Raw genomic sequence first — 10,643 nt, 5'->3', positions numbered from 1 at the left:
GCCGCAGGAGGCTCCCCGGTCTCCCCGGGGTCGTAGAAATCACGTAAAAGGCGGAGGGTGGGACCTAGAGAGGGCACCTGCGATACAGGACCCAATCGCCCGCCTCCTCGGACTTCCCACCAATCACGAGGCTCCTCCAGCAGCACCGGCCAATTGTGGGAGGGAGATTTTATCTCGGTTCGAACTCTTGGAATTTCATTCATAGGGAACTCCGCGCTGCAGGCCTGAGCTGAGGGACTGCGGCGGAATGGGCGGGGACGAGGACTCCAAGCCAACAGTACACAGGACTCGCTGCTTAGCAGATCTTACTGTAGGTTCTCATAACAACCCCGGAAATCGTCTCGGTTGCATAGACAAGAGGCATAGGACAGAGCAGCGGCCGTGGAGACAGACCGACTTAATTTAAGCTTGGATTCGTCTTCCATTACGCCGTAGTGGTGAGACACCCCCGCCCCAGTCTGAGCCTAAGTCTCTTAATTAACACAGCGGAGACAAAACACATACTGGCAGTGTTGGAAATTTTAACGGGAAATGTTTTTGTAAGACGTCTAGCACGCAACCAATAAAAACTTAGTACAGTCTTAGGGAGAATTCTTTGCCTTCCCCGCCTTCCTCCCAGTTTTGGTCATCACAATAAACGCACCACCTTGTTCAGGAAAAACAGAAACAGAAGCACCGGCAGGGTGCCGTCCTTGATCCCTTTCTTGCATAACTGATCCAGACTTTGAACCTGTCCGTCCGCTCCTCTGCATCTCCATGAATACGCCTCCGGGCCCACTCTGTATCTCTCACGTGGCAGGGCCTCCTAACAAGTCTCCTTGCAGCCACTCTATTTGCACCCAAATGGCTGTGGCCCAGGATGGGCCAGGCCCGAGCCAGGAACCTGGAACTCCATCAGGGTTTCCCACGAGGATGCAGGAGCTCAAACACTTGGGCTATCTTCTGCTGCTTTCCCAGGCACGCTAGCAGGAAGCTGGATTGGCCTGGCGCCCGTATGGGTTGCTGGTGTCGCAGGCCTCGGTTTAACCCACTGCACCACAACACCGGCCTCCCTCTGTTCTTAGTTTCTTAATACCTGTTTTTACCCCGTCTCACTCCATGTTTTTAAAAATCATGTCAAGTCATGTCATTAACCTGCTTAAAATTCTTGAATGGCTTTTTATTGCGCTTCAAACGAAACCCTAACTCTATTCTGGTTTACAATCCTTATATGATCTGTACCTTACCTATTATACTCTTTACTTTATCCCCACAAAACTGGCTTCCTTTTTCTTTTTGAACACACCAAGAACATTAGTACTTTTATACTGGCTCTTCCCTCTATCTGAAATACCCTTCACCGTGACCTTAACTTGGGTAACTCCGCTTAAAAATTTGGATATTAGCCACCTAAGGCTGCCCTGATCAACCAATTAAAATTAGTCCTTACTGAGTTCCTTACTCTTACATTGCTCCTTTTTTTTTTTTCCTTTTTAAAGATTTATTTACTTGAAAGTCAGAGTTAAACAAAGGGAGAAGGAGAGGCAGAGAGAGAGAGAGAGAGAGGACTTCCATCCACTGGTTCACTCCCTAGATGACCCCAACAGCTGGAGCTGTGCCAATCTGAAGCCAGGAGCTTCCTCTGGGTCTCCCACGTGGGTGCAGGGGCCCAAGCACTTGAGCCATCTTCTACTGCTTTCCCAGGCCACAGCAGAGAGCTGGATCAGAAGTGGAGCAGCCGGGACTCAAACTGGAATCCATATGGGATGCTGGCACTGCAGGGCAGGGCTTTAACCCACTGCACCACAGCGCCGGGGCCCGCTCCCTTTTATTTTCATCCCTGCCCCCCATCCTGTGACAGTGAAGCGGTAGTTTTATGAAAGCCTGAAGCTACTGTTCTGTTAATAGTTATATAAAGTACCGTGGAGTAGTGCCTGGCACGGAGTACATGCTCAAATAGTCTTGAGTAAAAGTTGCTTGTCTCTGTGTGGCTACCTTCTTATTCAGGTCACAGCTTCAATTTGGCACCGCAAAGGGACATTTCCTGTACCCCTGCCCTCAACCTTCACAGGTTTATTACTATCCGAAATTATCCCTTTTTATTCCTTAATATGTACAGTATTGTCTATTCTGTTATACACACCAGGAAGGCAGGGGTTTTGTGTGTTTTGTGCGCCAGCGCTATGCCAAACACACAGTGGCTGGTGCTCCACAAACAATAACTGTTGCAGAAAATCAAGGTGTAGAGAGGTGGTGAATTGCTCAAGGTCCGTGAATGGTGCGCCTGCATCGTAAACCTGCTCTGTTTAAATCTGAAGTCTCTGCTTTCCGGAAGAGAGGCCACATAAAAGGGGAACGGAATTGCATTTTATGGTCTGATTTACCTTTGTATCTCTCACACCTAGAGAGGCTAAAACGAATTAAGCAAGCGGGACAAGTCTGACGTCACGAAATGGAAGGAAGGAGTGGTGCCTTCTGCTGGGTGGACTCCAAAAGAGCCTTAGGGAGGCAGGCACAGCGGGAAAGCCGCGAGAATGCGTTTGGCTTTAGACGCCGGCTTTGACCTCGGCTCCGTTTTTTGCTGTGTGACCTTAGGGATGCGTTACTCTCCCCTCCCTACGCCCTACCTGCATCAGCAGTGAAACAAGTGTACTTAAGGAAGCCTGAGGTGCGCATCCGATAGAAAGCGCTTTAAAAGTCCAACCGCCATTACTGCTGATCAAAGCGCGTAACCCTCCCCGCCGCTACTCGCTGGCCACAGTTCTGTGGGACAATAGGAATCCACCTACGCCCTGGATTCAAAGACGCGACAGCAAAGACTGGGGAAGGGGGTGCTGACTCCACGTCTAGCCTCCAGGACTTGGCGGCCCCTGTCTTGCGCAGACGCAGACGCAGGCGCCGCTCTAGCAACAAGGTCCGCCGGTCTCGATGGTACGAGGCCTCACGCTTGCGCGATGGGCGCGGCGGCAGACGCTGGGCGGGCCGGCGAGCGGGACGCGCGGGGCGGCGGAGCGGCGCCGGCCTTTGCAGGTAACCGCGCATGGGCTGGCGCCGGGGAGAGCGGGCTGGGCGGGTTAGACTCCAGGCTCAGGCCGGAGAGGCTACCCTGGCGCTCGGTGGGTCTTGGGTCGGCGACCTAACCTGTCAGCTGGGACGTCCGTGTTCCCCAAGTTCGGTCGGGGCGCTCGGCGGCACTAGCCGGGTCCTGCCCCGGATCGCATCGCAGGGGGCGTGCGAAGCCTCAGCCGCACCGCGGATCTCCGGTCTTGAAAAACTCTCATCCCTGAGGGCAGGAGCTCCAGGTTTTGATTACGAATTTAAACACACCCCGCCCCCACCGCCAGTCTCAGAGTTAGAATGGAGGGTTGCGCCCTCAGGGACCGGAGCTCAGTCCCTCACGGAGCAGCCAGCCTGCTTCCCGTACTAGAGCTCGGTTCTCCCTCACGTAATTTCGTCCAGGTTGATCGGAAAGACTCCGAGTCACAGCTGTCAACGGAGGCGGCTGCCAGCTGCCCTCCCGCGAGTTCACGCCACGGATTCTCCCAACACTGGGTGCCCAGAGTAGGTCCGCAGCAAAACATCGCGAAATCCGGCCTAAATTCTAATCCAGGGTTGTGCCAGCTGAGGAAATCCCTTAACTTCCCTATGCCTCGGCTTTCTCCTCTGAAAATGAGGATCATCCTAGGTATCTCCAGGGGGATATGAGGTTTGAAAAATATTTAATGTGCTACCTGGCCCGTAGAAAGCACCCAATGGTAATTTTTTGAACAGATTATTTTCAAGAAAAGCACAATATTATTAGAATCAAATGCCAAAATTACAGCAATAAAACATTTTGCATCAGTCATAAGAAAAGTTTTTTAAAACATTTGAAAGAGTTACAGAGAGGGAGGGTCAGAGAGAGAGAGAGAGAGAGAGAGATCGATCTTCCATCTGCTGGTTCACTCTCCAGATGGCCACAATGGCCAGGGCTGGGCCAGGCCAAAGCCAAGACTTCTTCTGGTTTCCAAAGACTTGAGTCATCTTCCCCCAGCTTTTCCCAGGCCTTAATGGGGGAGCTGTAACAAAAGTGGAGCAGCCCATGTGGGATGCCAGTGTGGCAGCTGGTGGCTTCACTCCCCAGGCTGTACAACGCCGGCCCCAGAGAGATTTTTATTTTTATTGATGTTACTTACTGCTGAGGGTGCTCAATGAAGTGGAGATAGTGGAGTTTGATAAAAATCATTTGGAAAGTAATGGGACTATATATCAACGAGCTTCAGAAATATCAGATACAAATGCACTTCTGCAAATTTTCTCTAGGAAATAATTCCTAGTGCAGGAAATACTAAGGTAATGGTCATAGCATTATTTATAATGGTGAAAACAGTTGATAGAAAATTTGACATACACTAAAGTAGAATAGGTAAAAGAATCCTTGTAAAAATTTAAAAACACATCAATGCTTAAGAAAAAGACAAAAAGGAAGCATAATAAAATGGTTAGTGCTGAGACTGGATGATTACCTTATTTTTTTTTTAAGATTGATTGATTTATTTGAAAGAGTTAGAGAAGGAGAGGCAGAAAGAGAGAGAGGTCTTCCATCTGCTGGTTCACTCACCAGTTGGCAGCAACGGCTAGACCTGGGCTGATCTAAAGCCAGGAGCCAGGAGCTTTTTCTGTGTTGCCTACACGGGTGCAGGGGCCCAAGCACGTGGGCCATTTTCTGCTGCTTCCCCAGGCCACTGCAGAGAGCTGGATCGGAAGTGGAGAAGCAGGGACTTGAACTGGTGCCCATATAGGATGCCGACACTGCAGGTGGCAGCTTTACCTGCTATGCCACAGCACCAGCCCCTGGTTCCCTTATTTTTAATTTTATGAATATTCCATAAAAATTGTGTATCATAGGTATAGCAAAAACAAAACAACAAACAAAACTAAAAATATTACACCTGAACTGAGCATGATAAAATATTGCAGAAGAGGTGTGTCACTGAAACAGGGAATGTAGATGCCTTAATTGCCCTTGATCTATTTTTTTTTTTTTTTTTTTTTTTTTTTTTTTGACAGGCAGAGTGGACAGTGAGAGAGAGAGACAGAGAGAAAGGTCTTCCTTTTGCCGTTGCTTCACCCTCCAATGGCCGGCGCACCGCGCTGATCCGATGGCAGGAGCCAGGAGCCAGGTGCTTTTCCTGGTCTCCCATGGGGTGCAGGGCCCAAGCACCTGGGCCATCCTCCACTGCACTCCCTGGCCACAGCAGAGGGCTGGCCTGGAAGAGGGGCAACCGGGACAGAATCCGGCGCCCCGACCGGGACTAGAACCTGGTGTGCCAGCGCCGCTAGGCGGAGGATTAGCCTAGTGAGCCGCGGCGCCGGCGCCCTTGATCTATTTTTGATGCTTGTGTTTATACCTTATATTAAGGCTTCCTATTGAACCTTTTTTTTTTTTTTAAGTTTTTTATTATTTATTTGACAGGCAGAGTTACAGAGGGAGGGAGAGACAGAAAGGTCTTCCATCTGCCGGTTCACTCCCCAAATGGCTGCAATGGCCGGAGCCAGGTGCTTCCTTCAGGTCTCCCATGTGGGTGCAGGGGCCCAAGCACTTGGGCCATCTTCCACTGCTTTCCCAAGCCACAGCAGAGAGCTGGATCAGAAGAAGAGTAGCCAGGACATGAGCCAGTACCCATATGGGCACCAGATTTGCCTGTTATGCCACAGTGCTGGCCCCCTTCCCTGTTGATCTTGTATGGTTTGCTAACATTCAAGTCTTCAGCCATTCTCTGTGTGTAAGTGATTGCGTTCTGCGACATTGTACTTCCCTGTTTTGACCAGTGCTCCTACCCAGGGTACAGCAAGGTTTCCTGTGATAGGATGGCTCCCTCCACCCTCTGTTCCATCTTCCTGTCCTAAGCAGGGGGTCCACCTCAGACTGAAAGCATTTTCACATCTTCCCTAAAACAACCATTTCTAACAATTTAAGTAAGATCATTTTTTCCCTCAAATAGGTTGTAATGAGAGCTGACCAAAGATCTGTTCTTTTAAACTGATGATGTAGAACATTTAAAAGCAGTTAAGGGAGGGGGTCATCTTCCAAGAAAATGTGTGAGGGATACTTGTTTCATATCAGTCAGTGAAGAAACTTTGTTTCCTAGGTATGCAAAGAAGCCTTGTCACCCAGATGTCCTCAGAGCTAATATGGATCAGTCCGGAGTTCTCCTCTGGGTAAAAGCGGAACCCTTTTTAGTGGGTGCCTTGCAAATGCCCCCTCCCTCCAAGTTCAGCCTTCACTACCTCAGGAAGATCTCCACCTACGTGCGCACGCGGGCCAGCGAGGGAGCATACCCTCGCCTCTACTGGTCGGCATGGAGGCACATCGCATGCGGGAAGCTGCAGTTGCCTAAGGACGTGGCATGGCTTTACTTTGAAATATTTGAGAGTCTTTTGGTGAAGACCCCTGAGGAGCGCCTGGAATGGTCTGAGCTTCTGTCCAACTGCACGTCTGAGGATGAAGTTGAAAAGCAGAGAAACCAGGTATGGCTGGGTATATGTGTGTGTGTTAAATTTGGGAAATAAAGCATCCGTCGGTTTTTCTGCTAGCTCTGTGTAGTTTGAGGTTTTAGGTTGATGACCGTTGTGATCTCAAAGTATTGTTTGAGTTGTAGCAGTTCCAGTTTGGCAGTATTAATGTATTCAGTGAATTAATCCTTATTTAACAATTCTAATCCACCTATTCCCAAAGCAGTAACATTATAAGATTCTTGTAATTAAAAGAGGGAAATATTTTCATTGACTTTAACAATATTTTGGGATGAGTGAGTGTTATGAGCCATTGATATGTTATGGTCAGATCAGCTGATTGTTTTTAAGTGAGCATCTGCTATGTGCAGAGATGATTAGGACGGCATCTCGGCCCTCACAGACCTCATAGGCCAGGAAGGAAAGCTGGTGTGTAAAAAAGTTCTGTTTACTAGTGTGATAATAAATAAAACAATAGACGTAGGCATAAAGTACGGAAACAGAGAATGATTCTTATCAATTATTAGAAAAGGCTTTACAGAGGCCGGCCCCACAGCTCACTAGGCTAATCCTCCGCCTGCGGTGCCGGCACCCCAGGTTCTAGTCCCAGTCGGGGCGCCAGATTCTGTCCCGGTTGCTCCTCTGCCAGGCCAGCTCTCTGCTGTGGCCCGGGAGGGCAGCCAAGGATGGCCCAAGTCCTTGGGCCCTGCACCCGCATGGGAGACCAGAAACACCTGGCTCCTGGCTTCGGATCGGCGCAGCGCACCGGCCGCAGCGGCCATTTGGGGGGTGAACCAACAGAAAGAAGACCTTTGTCTCTCTCTCTCTCACTGTCTTACTCTGCTTGTCGAAAAAAAAAAAAAAGAAAGAAAGAAAGAAATTTAACAAGATTTATTTATTTGAATTACAGAGTTACAGAGAAGCAGAGGCAGAGAGAGGTCAGAGAGGTCTTCCATCTGCTGGTTCACTCCCCAAATGGCCACAATGGCCGGAGTTAGGCCAATACAAAGTCAGGATCCAGGAGCTTCTTTCTGGTCTCCCATGTAGATATAGGAGCCCAAGGGCTTGGGCCATCTTCTACTGCTTTCCCAGGCCATAGCAGAGAGCTGAATTGGAAGTGGAGCAGCTGAGACTCAAACCAGCACTCATGGGATGCTGGCACTGCAGGCAGCAGCTTTACCTGATGCACTACAGCACTGGCCCCTTTGCTTCTGTATCTTTGAGTCATTATTATCATTATTATTTTTTTAAAGATTTTATTTATTTGAGAGGTAGAGTTACAGACAGTGAGAGGGAGAGACAGAGAGAGAAAGATCCTCCATCCACTGGTTCACTCCCCAAATGGCTGCAATGGCCGGAGCTAGGCCTATCTGAAGCCAAGAGCCAGGAATTTCTTCCAGGTCTCCCACAAGGGTGCAAGGGCCCAAGCACTTGGGCCATCTTCTACTGCTTTCCCAGGTCATAGCAGAGAGCTGGATTGGAAGAGGAGCAGCTGGAACTCAAACTAGTGCCTATACGGGATGCCTGTACTGCAGGCAGAGGATTAACCCACTGAACATAGTTCCCACCCCATCATTATTATTTTTAAAGATTTATTTATTTACTTGAGACAGACAGAGGGAGAGACAGAGAGAGAGTTATTCTATCTGCTGGTTCACTCCCCAGATAGCCACAATGGCCAGAGCTGGACCAATCCAAAGCCAGATGCCAGGAGTTTCTTCTGGGTCTCCCACATGGGTGCAGGGTCCCAAGCACTTTGGCCATCCTTTGCTGCTTTCCCAGGTCATCAGCAGGGAGCTGGGCCAGAAGTGGAGCATTCAGGACTCAAACCAGTGCCAGTATGGGATGCCGGGACCGCAGGTAGCTCAACCTGCTATACCACAATGCTGGCCCCTAGAGTCTTTTTCTTTCTTTTTTTTTTTTTTTTTTGGACAGGCAGAGTGGACAGTGAGAGAAAGAGATAGAGAGAAAGGTCTTCCTTTTGCCGTTGGTTCACCCTCCAATGGCCACCGCGGCCGGCGTGCTGCGCTGATCTGATGGCAGGAGCCAGGTGCTTCTCCTGGTCTCCCATGGGGTGCAGGGCCCAAGGACCTGGGCCATCCTCCACTGCACTCCCTGGCCACAGCAGAAAGCTGGCCTGGAAGAGGGGCAACTGGGACAGAATTCGGCGCCCCGACTGGGACTAGAACCTGGTGTGCTGGCGCTGCAAGGTGGAGGATTAGCCTAGTGAGCCATGGCGCCGGCTAGAGTCATTATTAATCAGCTTTGCAGGAAAAAACATTCTAGTGTCTTAGTAATGAAGGCTTCTTTCTTGCACATTTTGTGTGCCTGCTGCTCTTTAGCTGTGACACTTCCAGGCTGTGGAGTGGCTGTGTAATCTCCTTTGGCAACCCAGCAGAAGTAAACTCTGTAGGTTATGACTATTTTGGCCACAGAAAGGAATGGTCACAGAGGAGGCAGAAATTTGTAATGCTTCATTTTTTCTTATTTAATGTACATATGCAACTCAATGAGTTTTGGAATAAGTATATACTGTGAACCCATCACCAACAGCAAGGCCATACACATATTCATCACCTCTCCAAATTTCTCGTCTCCTTTATAATTACCAACTCTTAACCTACTACGATCTACCCTCTTAGAAAATTTCAAGTATATCATACGGTATATAAATTCTAAACTATGGGTTATAATCATTATGCTTTAAAGATCTCCAGGACTTAATTATCTCATTATTACTGAAACTTTGTAACCTTGACCATGACCTTTCCATTTGTCCCTTCTCCCAGCCTTTGGCAGTCATCATTCTACTCTGTCTGCTGTGAATTTAACTGTTTAAGATTCCACGTGGAAGTGAGATCATACAATATTTGTCTTTCTGTATCTGGCTCATTTCACTTAGCATAATGTTCTCCCAATTCATCCATGTTGTTGAACATGGCAGGAATTCCCTCTTTGTGAAGGTTGAGTAATGTTCTTTTGGGGATACCCCTTCACACACAGATTTTCTTTACCCGTTCTTCAGTTGATGGACATTTAGGTTGTTTCCATGTACTGGCTATTGTTAATAACAATGCAGCAAACATGTGAGTACAGGTATCTCTTCAAGACCCTGATTTCATTTCCTTTGGATATAAATGGAAGTAAGATTGCTGAATCATGTTAGTTCCATTTTTATTTTTTAAGGAACATCCATACTGTCTTTCATAACAGCTGTGCCAATTTACATTCCAATCAGCAGTAAACATGTTCTCTTTTCACCACATCCTTGCCAGTTTTGTTAAATCTTTTGTTTTTCTAATAATAGCCATCCTAACAAATATATTTCCCTGATGGTTAGTGATATCAGAGGGTCTTTTCATATACTTGCTGCCCATTTGCGTGTCTTTAGAGAAATGTCTATTCAAGTCTTTGACCGTTTTTTAATTGGACTATTTAGTTTTCTTGCTTTTGAGTTGTAGGGGTTTGTTACATATTTTGGATACTAACCTCATTATCATATTAGCCATATGGTTTACAAATATTTTCTCTCATTCAATAGGTTGCTTTTCTTTCTTTTCTTTTCTTTTCTTTTTTTTTTTTTTTTAGGATGTTATTTATTTGAAAGGTGGAGTTAGAGAGAGGGAGAGACAGAGAGAGCGAGCACTCTTCCGGCCACTGGTCACTCCCCAAATGGCCAGAGCTGGGCCAGGCTGAAGCCAGGAGCCAGGTGCTTCCTCCAGGTTTCCCACATGAGTTGTAGGTGCCCAAGGACTTGGGCCATCTTCTGCTGCTGTACCAGGAACACTAGCAGGGAGCTGGATCAGAAGTGGAGCAGCTGGAACTTGAATTGGCGCCCTTTGGGATGCCAGTGCTGCCTGTCATTTAAAAGGGTGAATGTTTTATTTGTATACAGAAGCTTTTTAATTTGATGTAACACCGCTTTTTTTTTTTTTTTTTTTTAAGATTTATTTATTTGAAAGGCAGAGTTACAGAGAGGCAGAGAGAGAAGTCGTCCATCTACTGGTTCACTCTCCAAATGGCTGCAACAGCTAGAGCTGGGCCGATCCAAAACCAGGAGCTTCCTCCAGGTCTCCCATGTGGTGCATGGGCCATCTTCTACTGCTTTTCCAGGCCATAGCAGAGAGCTGGTTGAAGTGGAGCAGCCAGGACTTGAACCAGTTCCCGTA

General features: G+C 48.0%; 1 protein-coding gene across 2 annotated transcripts in view; it reads left to right on the top strand.

Moving 5' to 3' along the window:
- The first annotated feature begins 325 nt into the window (after window positions 1–325).
- The window catches only part of TBCCD1 (TBCC domain containing 1), a 34,815-nt gene continuing 24,497 nt past the window's right edge, over window positions 326–10,643 (top strand). Inside the window, exons 1-2 of one of the 2 annotated variants that reach the window (XM_070072455.1) lie at window positions 326–437; window positions 6,111–6,489. In XM_070072455.1, coding sequence (XP_069928556.1) covers window positions 6,154–6,489 — 336 coding nt within the window. In that variant the 5' untranslated portion in view covers window positions 326–437; window positions 6,111–6,153. Of the gene's footprint in view, window positions 438–2,878; window positions 3,010–6,110; window positions 6,490–10,643 lie in introns of those variants that run through there. The other variant, XM_002716459.5, reaches the window with a different exon arrangement.

Source organism: Oryctolagus cuniculus, chromosome 4, assembly GCF_964237555.1.
Source record: "Oryctolagus cuniculus chromosome 4, mOryCun1.1, whole genome shotgun sequence".
NCBI lineage: Eukaryota > Metazoa > Chordata > Mammalia > Lagomorpha > Leporidae > Oryctolagus > Oryctolagus cuniculus.
This window is presented reverse-complemented; position numbering and strand designations above follow the sequence as displayed.